The sequence below is a fragment of the Cajanus cajan genome, chromosome 2 (assembly GCF_000230855.2).
Source record: "Cajanus cajan strain Asha chromosome 2, NIPB_CcT2T_4, whole genome shotgun sequence".
NCBI classification, from domain to species: Eukaryota; Viridiplantae; Streptophyta; class Magnoliopsida; order Fabales; family Fabaceae; genus Cajanus; species Cajanus cajan.
This window is the reverse complement of record NC_138518.1, coordinates 43,378,574-43,395,725: the sequence shown is the minus strand read 5'-3', so window position 1 is coordinate 43,395,725 and position 17,152 is coordinate 43,378,574. Positions and strand designations below refer to the sequence as shown.

The window sequence follows — 17,152 nt, the reverse complement described above, 5'->3', positions numbered from 1 at the left end:
ATGTTTTTGAGTTACTAGGCAATGCAAGGATAAAAATGATTTTGTTATGATGTTCTGAGGTGTTGTCATGTGGATTGTAAGGTTGTTCAAGGTTGTATGATGCTATGTGGTAAAGTTAAGTTTATGCACATGTTATATGGTGTAAAATAGTGATAGATTCATATATATGATTAGGAAGGATATATATGAAGGTTTAAATAGGTATTCTAATATGATTTGATATGCATGTATGTGGATATGAGGATAGATGACCTTATGGATTAATTAGTGAATGGTTGTGTGTTTAGTGAGATTGACCTTAAGATGTGATATCATCATATTAGAGTTAATTCTGAAGATATATCCAAGATAGATTTAGGCTAAATTATCTAAGTATGATTTTTGATTGTGTGAGGTGAGTGTTCTAGGCCTTGGGATTTCTTGCCCGGATATAACGTAGATCTATCTAAGATAGAAGTTATGCTTAAGTGAGAGATACTTGAGTCTATTAGCAAGGTTATGAGTTTCTTGGATTAGCTCATTGTTGTTGGATATTTATTGAGTAACTTTCTAAGATAGCATTACCTTTGAAAAGATTGAGTAAGAAGAGTGTTGTTTTTGTGTGAGATAGTAAGTGTGAGAGTAGTTTCCAAATTCTTAAGGAAAGATCGACTAGTGCACTAGTGTGAGCATTGGCCGATCTTAGTAAGCCTTTGTGGTATGGGTTGATGTTTCTAAGATAGGTTTGGGTGGAGTGTTGATGCAAGAAGGAAAGGTAGTAGCTTGTGATTCTAGGCAATTGAAAACTCATTAGAGGAATTACCTTACCCATGATTTTTTTATGTTAGCAGTTAGAGACACTGCCTATATGATTCTAAGCTTGAGGTATTTATTGATAATTAGAGCCTTAATTATCTGTTGATTGAAGGAGTTAATTATGTGACAAAAGAGATAGTTTAATTTTTGGAGGACTAATATTTCAAACTTAGTTGTTAATTGAGTAAAGCCATTGTGGTGACCGATGTTTTGTGTAGGAAACCTTTATATTTATCTTCCCTTATGATCAGAGAGATGAATCCTTTTAGCTCAAATTAGAGACTTAAGTTGGGCTTATAAGGTTACCTTTAGTAGTGTGAGACTAGGTATGACTTGAGTAACGAATGGATTGTTGAAGGAAATTGGAGAAGCATAATTTTGGTGACAAGATATGAGGCTATAGGATAAGGTGATGGATAAGAGTTTGACTTGGGTGTAGATGGAGAGGTGAAATTAGAGATCTGATATGTATACCCAGTGAACTTACGCTTAGGTGCTTAATCTTTAGATATGATCATAGAAGTAAAACCAATATTGTGGCAGATGCCTTGATTATGATGACCTCTAGTATATCATTTTTGATGATTTAGGGGCTGGATTTGATTGAAGAATTTAGAGACTTATGCTTTGTGTGTGAGATTATCCTTAGGAGCATTGAATTGATTATGTTGAAAGTGACTAGTGAATTAATAGATAAGATTAGAGAAGCCTAGGAGTTAGAGCCTTTCTTAGAGAACCAAGTGGAAAAGGTTGGTAGAAGTATAGATAACTTTTCTAAGTAGAATCGATGTTGTTTTGAGGTGCAAGAACAAATTTGGGTGGTTAGTAACCTTCAATTAAGAAAGATGATTTTAGAGGAAGGACATTCATTTACGAGCTACTAGGATGTATCGGGACCTTAGGAAGATGTATCAGAGTGGTGTAGCGGAAGCATTGTGGCCTAAGGTGGAGAGAGGAGTAGAGAAATTGTATGCTCGTGTTTAGTATGCAAGAAGTCTTTAGGAATTTTGTAGCACTTAGACGTCCCATTTTGGAACTGTAATGGTGAGTGGATAGACCTTAATTGTAAGTTTGTCTGAGATGCTTAAGAGATCGATTCTATTTGGGTTTTAGTGGATAGACTCGCCAAGTTTATATGTCTTACCCTTAGATATCCTTTGGTGAAATTGATAGAGTTATACATCAATAAGGTAGTGAGATTGCATAAGAATTAGAAAGTAAGAAGCAAAGAGTCTACCATTGCAAAAATTTCGGGGACGAAATTTCATAAAGGAGGAGAGTATTGTAACAGCGCAAAATTGCTGGGCTAGAGGCCCAATTGATTGCCCGGAACGGCCTGTTTCAAAAGTGAAACGGGTCGTTCCGGAGTAAGAAAAATGCCCGAAAGTGGAGAAGCAGAATGACCCGTTCTCCTGGGAGAACGGGCCATTTTGCTAGTTTTGAGAACGGGCCGTTCTGGTTTTGGAACGGGCCGTTCCAGTTGAGAATTTTGCATAGTTTCGAAGGGTCCAGAACGGCCGTTCCACTTTTGGAACGGGCCATTCCGGTAGGTGAGCCTGAAATCCTATAAATAACGTCCCTCACCTCTCATTTTGAGACATCTCTCATTCTTTCTTCCTATTATCTTATGTTCTCTCTTCTTTCCCTCTTCTTCTCTCTGAAGACCAAGGGGCACTTAGAGGAGGAGACCAAGAGATCTCTGTTGTAGTTTCAACTGCTGTTTATCCATGTACGGGGGAAAAGGGAATTATTTATAGGTAGAGTTACATGAAGGAATTGGATAGAGGAAGAACCCTTAAGATTATGAGTAATTTTATAATTATTTCTGTTTGGAGAATTATTGGTTTTATGTGATTCTATATGAATTTAGGATTATGAATATATATTTTTATTTGTAAAAATGATGCTCTGGGAGAGAGAACAAAATTATAGAAAAGTGTCTGTAAGTTAGGTTTTGGGAAAAATTGGATTATTTCTGTTTGAGAAATTGATGATCCCATTAGATTCTGTATGTGTTGAGGATTAGAAAAATATATTTAATTTGTAAGAATGATGATCTGAGAGGGAGAACGAAACTGTAGAAAGTGCCTGTGAGCTAGGTTTTGGAACAATTGGGGGTTTTATCGTTATGTTGAAATTATATTAAATTGGTAATTCTGTTGAATATTATATTAATTTATGAATGTTATTATTATATCACTCGATAAAAATTGATGATTTAGATGTGAATTGCTTGAGGTGTATGAAACCCTTATTTTGTTGGACTTATCTGTTGTGTATGTGATATGGAATTGTGCATGTTTTTGAGATATGAGATGGGATGATGTGTGGATATGATTATGAATGTGATTGTGGTACCTCACACTAATGACCAGGGATGAGACGAACCTTGAGTAGTGATGCTTCAAGGACGAGCGTGCCCCTGGCATGGTGTGGGATGAATGAGTCAATTAACACGCATCACTTATGTCAAATATGGCAGCCCTGACATAGGGTTAATTGCAAGATATTGTGTGGATTGTGATGTGAATGTGGTTCCTTACATCAATGACTGGGGATGGCACGGTCCCTAGGTAAGTGATGCTACAGGGAGGGCGTGACCCTGGCATGGTGTGAGATGAGAGAGGCAATTAACCTGTATCAAGTGTCAGTTGTGGCCTGGTCTTGACATAGTGTTAATTGTAAGATTTATGTGGGCTGGGATGGATTGATGTGATTATGATTGTGATGTGATTGTGGTTCCTCATATTATGACTAGGGGTGGCACGACCTTGGGTAAAGAGATGCTACAGGCGTGACCTTGGCATAGTGTAGGACGTGTGATTTCTCATGCTTATGTCGGGGGTGGCACGGCCTTGGGCAAAGAGATGCTACAGGCGTGACCTTGGCATAGGGTGGGATGTGTGAGGCAATTAATACTTATGTCGGGGGTTGGCACGACCTTGGGCAAGAGATGCTATAGGCGTGATCTTGGCATAGGGTTGATTGTAAGATTTGTGATGGTTGTTGTGATTGCGAATTATGACGTGATGATGATGCGCGATTGATAAAGTTATGATACATTGAAATGTTTATGAATATTTTGTTAAGTATCGAGTTATAATGAGATGACATGTTGTGTGTTTGTATGTACTTTATATATAAATGTTTTCTTTTCTCACCGTACAATATTGTGGATGTTTTAAGTGAGGAAGATCTGGCTACGAGTAGTATCTAGAATGCTAACGATTGAATTGTCGGGATGCTCTGATATTGTGACATCGGGGCAAAGGATTTTTTAGAACATAGGTTTTTATATGGATTTGGAATTGTAAATGTTATTTTTGAAAACAATTTGAAAACACTTGCGTTTCATTTTTATTTTTGTGGTTATTGAAGGATAATTTTGAAGATTCTCATGTGAACCCTTTTACCGAAATTGAAAAATTTATTTATAAGTTTTCATTATTACAATATATGTGTTGGGGTAGTAAGGGTGTCACATTTATATTTCCCTCCAACATCTTTGATCATTCACTCTAGTCTCTTTGATCTTTCCCTCCATTCCTTCTTTTACTCTCTCGGGCTCTCATCTATAGTCTCTAGCTTCTCATTTTCTTTGCAGGACCAGAATATCTAACACAATATCCAACAAGTAACATTCTCCTTCTCTTCTCATGTCTCTTGTTTTGTTGTTGCTTTATTCTGGTAAATTTCAAATTTGGAACCATATAAAACAGGTCGTTCTACAACCAGAACGATCTGTTCTGCAACCAAAACGACCTGTTCTGCAACCAGAATGACCCGTTCTACAACTAGAATGACCCATTCTGCCACCAAAATGGCCCGTTCTGAAATCAAAATGGCCCGTTCTGGATTGATTTTAACTCATGGCAAACTATGCTTGAACGACCCATTCTAAACTTCAATTTTAGGTCATTTTAACAACATGGAACGTCCCGTTCCAGTTTAGGAATGGCTCGTTCCAATTTAATTTTTAAAAAACCACGACTTTTAAGATCGGTTATAAAATTATAGGTTGAACTCATAATGCATATTGAAAAACTTTAATTGAGATTTATTTAGATATTAACAACATATTTATATCATAAATAAATTAAACTTGGTTTTTATAAAATTTAACATTTATTTTTATATTTTTATTAGTGTTAAATTATTTTAAAGTAGGTCTTTAGGATTATAATTCTAACCAAATATTTGAAAAAATGTTTACGGCAGATAAATTATAATATAATCTAGTCGGACCTAATTATTTTTATTTTTAATTATAATCGTAGATATAAAACCTTGTAAAAAATAATTATGATATATTTATATTTTTTAAAATTATATGTAAAATTTTTAATACTACAAATATACAAATAAATATTGTCCTCACTATCTAAAATTTTTGGATCCATCATTGACTACAAATATACGAATAAATATTGCCCCCACTATCTAAAATTTCTGGATCAATCATTGTTAACAGGGTTATACTTTTTCATACAAAAAGTAAAAATAATATATATTTCTATTAAAATCAGTCACTATACATGAAAATGTACTAGTAAAATACATGTGATTAAAATAATTATTTCTATTTTATATAAAATGAGAATAATTATATAGAAAGAGAAGTTTATGCTATAAAATAAAAACACTAATCCAACATAAATTCACTACAAATTTATCTTTTAAAAACACAAAATAAAATAACGTGGATTTACGAGTTGACATATTACCTTGATGGATTGGGTGAGGTGGTGGGTTTATTTTCTCAACCCAACCCACAAAAATAAACAGATCGACCTACCAAGTTCAACCCTTATTTCCATCTCTATAATAAAGGTATCACTTTTTGATATATTTTTTTTTACCAAAATAGTCTATGCTCTAATTTTTTAATTGTGATTGTTGAATAATATATGAGATTACAAATTAAGAAAAATATATTAATATTACATTAGAAAGTGAGAATATCACTCATTTTAAGATATTTTCAAATATTAAAATTATAGTAATTATGGATGGAGGGAATACATTATTATATATTTTTATAAAACCAACTAAAATAATAACTACCTATATTAGTATGCATAATTTAATTATAAGTGTCTTATAACAAGAACATGAGTTAATATTAATTTTAGCATTCCTACATTCACAAATAAATTTGACTAATCTTGGAATTGACTTCTATTCTTGAAGAGATTCGTTGTTATCAAGTCTTCCAACAAAGGTATGTTTCTTCAAGCTCGGCCCAACATATTAATAAGTAATTTTTTTTATCATTATTTAAAGGCTATTTTACATTTTTTTTAATTTCAAATAAAAAATGGTACTAAAATGAATATAAGGATTAATTTCTATAAAAATAGTATAATTTATATATATAAATTAATCAAAATAGTTGAAATAAGATCGTAAGAATATCATGTTAATTTGGTTCCTCTAAAAAAAATATTTTATAGTTTTAATTATTTTATATAAATATTAAATTCATTTATTTTATTATATTCATACCATATTATAAAATATGAAATCAATTTAATAAAATTATTTGAATTTCAATAAATAAGATTTTGAAAAAAAAAATATTGTCTTAATTTTATAATAGTGATCAATGATGAATTTTTTCTCTAATTTAAAAATTTTAGAAATTACTAAAAAAATAGTGTTTCATTAGAAATATTGAATATATTAAAAATTAATTTATTAAATTTATATAATATATGTTTATAAAGTACACTCCAAAATAGTGATTGGATTAGTTATCATTAGATGATGAAAATTCTTAATTATTAATATTTAATTAAAAAATTATTTAATTAAATGAAAATAAAATAAATAAAAAAATATGTCTTAGTCCTAAAACTTATTAGAAATTGTCCAGGGTGCGATTGTCGCCACTTAAAGAAGTGAAAGAAGCCACAATTCCTATCAAATTTTCTGAAATAAATAACCTGCATTTTGAGGACTTGCCAAACTTAAGGAGTATATCTTCTGGTAACACTGTGGAATTGCCATCTTTGGAGCATGTGATTGTGAACCATTGCCCCATCTTAAAGAAGTTTGGTATGGGAACAATAAAACACTCACAGTTAAAGTCACTCATCTTAGACGGTCAAGTTCAAGTTGAAGATGACATTGATACAAAGATTGCCCATATTTTTGAATTCTTGGTTAGTTTTCCTCTCCTAAAACACTATTTATTAAGTAATAAAAAATACAAATTTAGTTATAAGTACACAAAATAGAATTCACACTTAATTATAAATTTCGTTGCTTTTAGTCTGAATTATGTATAATTTTGGTTAAATAATTTTTTTAGTGAATTAAATATGCTCCTTTGTATTTAACATTAAGAAAATTTGATTTTAATTATTTTTCTTCTACTTAATTAAATACTCAAATTCCGCTTTTCTTTCAAAATATTGAAATCCTTTTACTTAAAATTTACCAACCTTAGAACATCAAATTTAACCCAAATTAAAAAAAAAATAGTTCGAAGTGATTCTTCTTGGAATATGTTTTTACAATCTACAAATATTTTAGAGTAAAAGGCAAAAAAAAAAAGTGTAATTAAGTAAAAATAATAAATATTATTAATATCTATATTTTGATGAAACTATATATGAATTAAAAAATATAAAATTTGAGTGAAGATTATAACAAGAACATGCACAATCTTACAGGATTTATTCTCAACAATTATCGAGTACAATATTGGTGATTCTGAGGAATTAAGCAAGGTAATAGATAATATTCAACCTTCACATTTCACCAACTTGATATCATTCTCAGCAAAAAGTTGCGATGAAAGGATAAATAAATTTCTATCTCTTTTGATTAAGAGATCAAAAAAGCTTCAAGTTATCATCATTGAGCAATGCAAAACATTGAAACATTTGTTTGACCTCAAGGAACTTATGCCCAATGAGGATGAATTTGGTAAATATTTCACACAAATAAAGAAGTTGGAATTAATAGAACTACATCAGCTAGCACGCATATGGAACAAAGATCCAACTGGAATTTTTGGCCTAGAAAATCTTCAAATTATACACATCAAAAGTTGCTCCTCTCTGAAATACCTATTCACTCCTTCTGTAGCTGAGAAACTTTCCCAATTAAATGAATTAAAGTTAGAGGGGTGTCAAATGTTAGAGACCATTGTTGATAATGGTAGCACTAAAACAATTAAGTTCCCAACATTGAGCAAGGTGGAGTTCAAGTCCCTCTCAAGCTTGATCAGGTTTTACCACCATGTAGAATTCCCAAGGCTGAAAACTCTAATGATAGAAAAATGCCCTATGTTGGAAGAATTCACATCTGGTTTTGCAACAACAGATGAATCATTCACAATTGAAAGGGAGTCTTTCTCTGAGTTGAATGAAGTCAAGATAGATAGTTGTCGCAAGTTGATTTGTGTTGTCTCTTCTAGGACATTACAAGAGTTGGGGAATTTGAAGAAGCTCATGGTCAGTCATTGTAATGCATTGAAAATGATATTCAACATTCATGGAGAAATATCTTATTCCAATACAGAGCTGCTACAACATCTTGATGAATTGATTTTGACTAATCTACCCAAATTAACTCACATCATCAACAAGAAAGTTGTTAGGTTCTGTCAAAAGATGCAAATCTTACGAGTGAGCCAATGTGAGTCCATTGATTGGTTACCAATATCTCTAATGCAAAGACATATGGAAATCTCTAATTGTGGGGCCTTGGAAAAAATCCTGATGTTCGATAAAGAAGAAGGAAAGGCTACATTTTCTCAATTGAAGTTTATTTTCCTTGAAAACCTAATAAACCTCTCGATTGTCTTTCCTTTTGCATCTGAATTTCCATCCTTAGAAATATTGAAAATAAAAAATTGCCCCACTCTAATGACTTTTGTTGAAGTGTCCAATGAGCTGAAAGATCTTCAAGAATCTTGTGTGTCAAGCTATTTCTTTCCAAATTCTGTAAGTTTCAATTTAAAGTTTTTGATATTTATAAGCATGTGTGTGTATATGATAAATATGTAGGGAATATATCTAGTGAAAATAAATTCTACATCAAAATAAAAAGAAAATAACATTAATCATTCAATTTTATCATGAATAACCAAGATTTAAAAAAACAAATGTCATGTGATGTTTTTAAGTGACCATCTTGATTTTTCACACGTGATTATATAACTTAAATATACTTTCTCAGTTGATAAATCTTCCCAACACACACCTATGTGAATATGTGTGTGTCTCTCTGTATATATATATATATATATATATATATATATATATATATTATTTATATTAGTTTTATCTAATATTTGTACAAATGATGGATTGGAAGTATGGATTTGAGTGATATATTTCAATGGCATGAAATAGTGTAATATTGTCCACTTTTATTAGTTTTATTATATACACAAACTATATTTTAAAGTATTGTATTCATATTTGTTCTTAAGCATTAAAATCATTATTTGTTTCTTGTAGTTGTCATTGGATAAATTAAAGGAACTTTATATAATAAATAAGGATGTTGAGAAGCTCTTGCACTACAATAGCCCTTCCAAATCATTTTGTGAATTGGAAAATTTGACATTGAGCAACAACAAAGTGTTGAGCTCCATCTCTTCTAGCATGATCAGGCAATTCATCAACTTGAAAAAATTGACTTTAGACAAATGTGAGTTATTGATTGAGGTATTTAACCTCGAAGATGACAAACTAGATTATAATATCCAAGAAATGCTTCCTCAACTCAAAGCATTAACATTGAGTAACTTAAGCAGATTGAAATGTTTATGGAACAAGGAACCTCAAGTTCCATTTTTCATCAATTTGGTGTCTCTTTACATTGTCTACTGTGGTATTCTCAAAAGTTTATTCTCACTTTCTTCTGTTAAAAATCTTGGAAACCTCAAATTACTCAAATTGCAGAGCTGTGAGAAAATTGAAGAGGTAATATCCAATGCAAAACATGAAAATGTGTCTACCATTTTCCCTTCAATGGAATGTCTTGTACTCAAAGATCTTCCAAAGTTAGTTAACTTTTATCAGCAAAATGAAACTCTGAATTGGCCTAACTTACAAATAGTGAGGGCAATAAATATTCCAAGTATGGAAACATTTTCAAGTGGTAATCTCAACACGCCATTGTTGAGATCAGTTCATATAACATTTGCTAAGAAAATTTGGCTTGGAAGTTTGAATAATACCATATCATATATGTACGACAATCCAGGTATGTAAATTCTAATAATATTTAAAAAATATCTCCTATAAAACACATTGATGGGGGCATATTTGTACATCATTTTTTGCATTGTTTTGTTCTCATTGGCTTTTATGAGTGTTTTAAATTGGTAATTTGGTTGTGATTCACTTTAGTGGCCTTGAATGTTTTAAATTCTAATTTCTAGTTAATTTTTGTAATTTTTCCTTCTTGAACAAATTGTCTTTCATAGATCATATGTTGAGCCTCTAAAGTTGAAATTTGATAATCTTGTTGTCATTGGAAGGCTAAGATAAAGATCTACAAAAGTGTCACTCACAAGCCAAAGCTAGTTCTAACGGATTAAGGCCCCAAAATGCATTTCAAGTTTCTACCTCTACACTTGAGTGGGAATTCTCATTAAGAGTAAAACTTAGAAGTTTAAACATATGTAATTAGTGGTTGGGTTTGTAATTAACTGGATTTAGGTTCAATAACTTCAATGTCTATAAATAAGTGTTAATACCTTGAGTTGTAGACATAATCCTCATTTTTTAGAATTTACACTTGTTTCTCGTGTAAGTTTATCTCAATTCTCTTTCTTTCTCTCTCCCTATCTCTTTTGCAAATTTCTCTCATATTTTCTTTTTGATTTTGCTGCAATAATTTGGTGGAAATACTTAGCTAATCTACTTAATCAATTCAAGGCTTCAAGGTTTTTGATAAAATTTTCATTTTAATTATGATTTAATTTTTCTACACAAATTCTTTATCTTTTTCTCTTCTTTTATAGATCTAATTTCATGATTTGTAATTATGATATACATTTTTTGATCTAAATTTCAAGTAGATTGATGTCAATTATGTGACACTCTCTACCCCTCATATATAAATTCAAGAATATAATACTAGTTTTCTTAAATACTGTTTTTTAAATGGAAACTTAAGGATAAAGGTATCACATTCAAATCTCCAAAATAAAAAGACTAAAACTAAAGCAAATTACATAGAATATCAACTAATATAGAAACATCTTCTAAGGAAAGAAACTTAAGTTCAAAACACAATAAGAATGGAAAAATAGTTCTTAACTAATGCCTTAATGTTATTTCCTATCATAGCATTTCAAGCATAAAACTTAAACTCATCCATACTTAAACTCACCTACACATACACAACAAAACAAAACACTGAAAGAAAAGAAGAGTGAGAATCACTCTAGCTACCAGTGTAGGAAATAATGAAATAGTCACACATATATAACTATGCATATAAAACAACCACAAATATCATTTATCATATTTCTAATTCTTAATAATCTAGGCACACTAAACAACATACTTAATCACATGAAACAAGGTTTGTTCCACACATCTCAATATCCATCCAATTCATAATTAAAAAGCAATGAATATGCTATGATCATGCAATGGACAAGACTCTCCTAAAACTATATGTGTGTGGCATCGATAAAATCACTTTATCATTGATTGAAGTTTAAATAGCCTAGGAGATTATGTTGGGCCAAGCCATCACAACACTATACACTAGGTGATAATACACCAGTGTCATGTTAGAATAACTAGATTGGCCAAGTTTCACCCCCACACATAATGTGGCAGGATTGGAGCTCCCAAACCTAACTATCTCCAAGGTCATGAATCCTGAAGCTTTTACACAAGGCGATCTTCCCCAGTAGCATATTTCACATCAATCACAAAACACATGATGCAAATGATGTATGTCATACAGACTCTATATAGGTCACATAATTCACATTTGTACAGTTTTAGATTACATGAGCCACATCACTACTAGACCATTCACCTATACTTTCACACTACTAAAATATACTTAGGCATAGTCACACAATCACTTACACTTTTGTCACATATCACATATCTCACAATTTTTGGGACTTATGTTGGCATCACATACTTTCTCAATTTTCCACACTATACATATAATTTTCTTATCTCAATCAATTAATTCACATGTTTTATTAATCAAGGATAATCTCATTAATTAATCAATTACACATTTTTCAGTTGTAGGCACATGACAACACCTAATGTAACGACCCGCCATGGTCTTTACACTTAGTGGAATCGCACTAATACTAGTGAACTAAGAGAAATATTAAGTTGGATAACTCATACATATAGGTATAGATAAGAATAAAACTAACTAAATTCCTTAAATACAAAATAAAATGCCATATATGTACAGTCATCCCAAAAATAATATTCCCTAGTGCCAGTCAAGCAGAAAAAATCGTTACCCAAAATGGTAACCCTAACACGAGGATCAAACTCCCCATCTCGCAGCGGTCACCTCAACTCCAAGCTAGCCCTGACCTGCTCCCATACCAAGTATGATCATCACAGTTCCCCCACATGGAAACAGGAGGGTAAGCTAGAATTCACAAATCAATTATACAAGTATAGAACAATAATCTATACTACACAATCGTATTCATAGAGTCACACCATACACTCTATCCAATACTACTCATGCATAAAATACAATCCACCAATCATGAAGTCAAACACCACACTTCATCATATTAATAATCATGCAATAAATGCATCTCATAACAGATATCAATGCATATAAATCATCTAAAGCGTCGTCACGCATACACCTAGGAGATCTCCATAACAATAGAGATGTATAAGTGACATTCCATCCTACCGAAACCACTCTAACTGTTTTCACGCCCAATGCGCCCGCTCGGTCACAGCTAAACAGGATATAATCCTCAGTCGAGTTTACTCGGATGATGTCACTTACACAATTGGAAGTCCAGATCCACCGTCAGGTATAGCACAGCTAGGTACGTGCTTACCACGACCTTGGCATGCATAACCAAGTCAATAGTGGAGTTCGCCCACCGACTATCCGCAAGGATCTACGCACCTTCCCGAGTACTTGGTTAAGGGAATAACCCTCGACCTCATACCCTGCTCCAACACTAGCTAATGACTTAGAGGAGACTCACCCAACCTAGTTGCCTATCTGAGCACCACTCTCCCAAATCTAGTGGCCTCCCTGAGCACCACTCTCATATCAGTGGCCTATCCAAGCACCACTCTCAAGAGACTCTATGTGAGCTCTTCCAGTTCAAAAATATTTTTCCTCTCCTCAAGTCCTAGGCTAGACTCATGCCATAGGCATCACATGCAATCATGCATCATACATCATAATGGTCTGCCCACCATCATGATCAACAATCATACACATGTCATAAAACATCACATGCAATAATGCATCATACATCATAAATGATCTACCCATTAGTATGATCAATAAACATACTCATATGAACACATATACACATGTCATATCATATTCAAACATTCATACGTATCATCACAAAGCATACATATGAATCATACCTCACCATACATCATATATCATACATACATGATCTAAAACTTCGACTTTAAACATGCATAAGCATCATTTTATTCATAAACATGTTCACGCTCGGCGCAACCTAAGCTCGCCCAGCCTAATCCCAACCTGAGAGTCCTAAAACTCATCCACACCCGACGCTTTCAACTCACGCTCGGTGTCCTTGAGACAGAGACTCCTAAGAGTCTCCACGCCTGACCCAACATCCAACCCAAAAGCCCTAAGCTCTTCCATGCCTGGCGCGCTCAACCTATGCCCGACCTAAATCTTAGTCAGAGAGTTCAAAACTCTCATCCAAACTAACAAATTCAGCCACATGCAAACACAAAACACAATGCATAGGCTCCATTCAACTTAAAACAAATTTAAATCTTACATGCATCCAACCTATGCATCACAATCATCAAAATCCTCCTTTTTCTCAAAACCCCAAAAATAAGATTTTCTTCAATCCATCTATGAATTCTTAACATTCATACATCAATTGAGTTTCTAAACTCACACGCAACCTAACAACAAACAATTCTAGCTCCCCTCACCTGAAAATGTGCTCAAAAATAGTCAACAACTGTGGCGAAATAGAATTCCCTTCCAAGGCTCAACCCGGAACTTTAATCCTCCCAAAGCAAGCTTTCTAATATGAATTTCAAGAAAAGACAGAAGGAGTTAGTGATCTAGAGGAAAAAAAGAGTTAAACAGAGAAATTTGGGAGAGAAAGGAACTCACTGACCCAGAGACCTTCTCTCTAAAACTTCTCTCTAAAAACTGACATTTTCCTGAAGGCGCCTAACCCCTATTTATAGATTATTCGGACTGCCCAGAACGACCCGTACCGAGTTCAGAACGGCCCGTTCCGAACTCCCAAATCACGCACAAAACTCACACCCAGAACGGCCCGTTCTGAAATCAGAATGGCCCGTTTCGGGACTCATCCGGAACGACCCGTTCTCCCTCCAGAACGGCCTGTTCTCCTTCTGGAACGGCTCGTTCCCAATCAGTAGTTTGGAACGACCCGTTCCAATTTGGGAACGACCCGTTTTGCCTACTAAAATTTTTTTTACGTTACAATACTCCCCAACAAACAAGAATTTTCGTCCCCGAAAATAGGTCTACCTGAAAAGAGGGATGGATACTGTTCCTTGAACTGACTCTGCACCTCACATGTAACCTCACCAGTAGCTGCATCCCAAATGATCCTTACCAAGCTAATGGACTTGCCACGAAGCTTCTTCAACTTGTGATTAATCACAGCTACCAGTCTTTTTTTATAGGTCAAGTTCTCTCTAACTTACACCCATCCATCTCTACCACTTAACTCGGGTTTCTGATGTGGTTCCTCAACTGTGAAACGTGAAACACATGCTCTGCCTCTTCAAATTCTAGAGGTCTCCTCCTCCTGTCAGCATAGGACTTTTATCAACTCTGGGTAGCCCTCAACCTTTCCTTAATCTATCTCACCATCTCAGTAGTCTAAAGAACTAACTCTAGACCAACCACTACTGACTCACCCTCCTAGTACCAACATAATGGAGTCTTACACCTCCTGCCATACAAAGCCTCAAAAGATGCCATGCAAATACTCGAGTGATAACTGTTATTATAAGTGAACTCTACCAATGGTAACACCTCCTCCCAACTACCCAGATGATCCAACACACAAGCTCTCAAGAGATTCTCCAATAACTGAATTTTCCTCTTCGACTGACCATCAGCGGAGCTCAACCTCAACCTCGTCCCCAAAGCCTGATGCAGAGCTTGCCAACCTGGAAGTAAACCTTGGATCTCTGTCAAAAATAATATTGGAAGGCACTCCATGCAACCGTACTATCTCTCTAATATACAACTGTGCAAGCCTCTCCAAGGACCACCTCTTGACAGGAAAAAAGTGCACACACTTTGTCAACCTATCAACCACCTCATAGGAAAGTTCCTGCAAGCTTCAACAACAAGTTTAGGTTAACTTGTTATTTGGCCGATAGATATTCCATTGGTAGGGTGCCATAACGCCAAGGGACACATGTCTAATAAAATAGAAACAATTCATTATCAATCTCATCACAAAAGAACCATCTTCTAGTTGGCCTAATGGTTATTCTAAAGAATTTGACTTTAAAATTATTTTATGAAGTAAAACTATCAAGTAGTTGCCGCTTCGACACCCTAATTAGCGACAACCACTTAGTCAGGTCGGTCAATTAGGTGTAACAGAAATGAAGGAATAATGAAGGCGATAGTACTATGTTTAAGCATCGGCAAAAATGGTTGAACGCTTGCATTTGTGCCCAACTATTAGGAAGTAACTAGTTTGGCGCCACTTTTAGAGTCCTAATTAAGAACTCCATGGTGAAGTCATCAAACAAAAACTTCACTTTCAAATCTCAAAACAGGCAATCATACAGATAGAATGAATCCATGTTCAACGCAAGCTTGCCTAAGAAGACGTAATTGGGATTAGGGGACACACCATTACGGCATGCAATGGTATCTATTGGATACATATCCTCTACAACGTTGAACGTTAAGCACTTGTGTACTCTAGCGAATTTGGCAATCATTCGAACATTCTAATATCGAGAAAAGTAAGTTGCCACCTCTCCATTCACCCAAGTAAACCCCGACACTTCGGATGGACCATACCTTTTTCAGCTAAACACTCGCTTGAGTGCAAGCCGACCTACCAAACTAGCGTTAATAGAGACTTCTTCATGGCTCCTTTCCTCATTCTCTTGTTGTCCTTTAACCTCGTCGTCAATTGGCACCACCTTAGGGTCACCCCCAACGAACTTCACATCCACACTCATGGGGCCACTCGACAATGCAGATGATGATAATGACAATGATGAAGAGGAATCAGACAACGACCCCAAGATAGATGACCCTACTGAAGATTCTTCGACCAAAGTGCAATTGGACCGTATAGCCATGAAAAGAGAATGTAAGTACCGGTTATAAGCTAACGTTACTTGACTATCCAATACAGTTGGTTGGATACCACAACGCACTCACTTGGCTATCACAACGCACTTGCTCAAATTAAGATAAAATGACAAGGTGGACTCCACCATGCACGTACATATGGCACTTTGACAGAAGTGGAAGGTGAGATCCCATAGGTGTAACCATTAAATCTTGGAGATCTAATTGTGTATAATTACGTAACTCTTCAATTCAACTGCCTCGATAAGTGTAAACCAGTGCAATGGTTACTAATGATGCGCCTCTTGAGATCCCTTACTTCTCAATTTTGTTCTTGGTTCGATTTCTCTCTCTAAGGCTAGGAGGCATGAATATTGAATAGACCATTTGGCCATCAGAAACCAACTAGATTAGGATCCTTTAGCACCTCGGTAATCGAAAAGATCAGATCACCTATCGAAACCTTTGGTCGTCGTAAGGATCAGGGTGCCTCTTAGCACCCTCAACAATCGAAAAGATTAAGAATGAACCAACCTTTCGGAAGCCAATAAGGCCGAAGGGTTAATGAACATAGGCAATCAGTTATTTTAACCAAGATTATTAGGGCTTAATATCGTGTGTGTAAAATCAATTATCAACATATTACCTAGTTGGTAATCCTAAATAATGACCCATCAAGATGATCGGTTTGAAGAGGAAAAAAAAAAAAAAACTAAAGGCATCGGAAGAGAACAAATAAGTATTCTCGCACGGGACACTGTGCAAAGTAACAAACCAACAAACCATGCATTTTGCTACCTGACTATGCATTGAAATGTGGTAAGTACTA

General features: G+C 34.3%; 1 protein-coding gene across 1 annotated transcript; it reads left to right on the top strand.

Annotated features, from left to right (window-relative positions):
• The first annotated feature begins 4,536 nt into the window (after positions 1–4,536).
• Positions 4,537–12,302, top strand: LOC145954272 (uncharacterized). Its single transcript, XM_083068243.1, has 3 exons — positions 4,537–8,750; positions 9,270–10,020; positions 10,244–12,302. Exons 1-3 carry the CDS (start codon positions 7,707–7,709, stop codon positions 10,261–10,263), a joined length of 1,815 nt encoding a protein of 604 aa, XP_082924369.1. The 5' UTR covers positions 4,537–7,706; the 3' UTR covers positions 10,264–12,302.
• Positions 12,303–17,152: the final 4,850 nt, after the last annotated feature.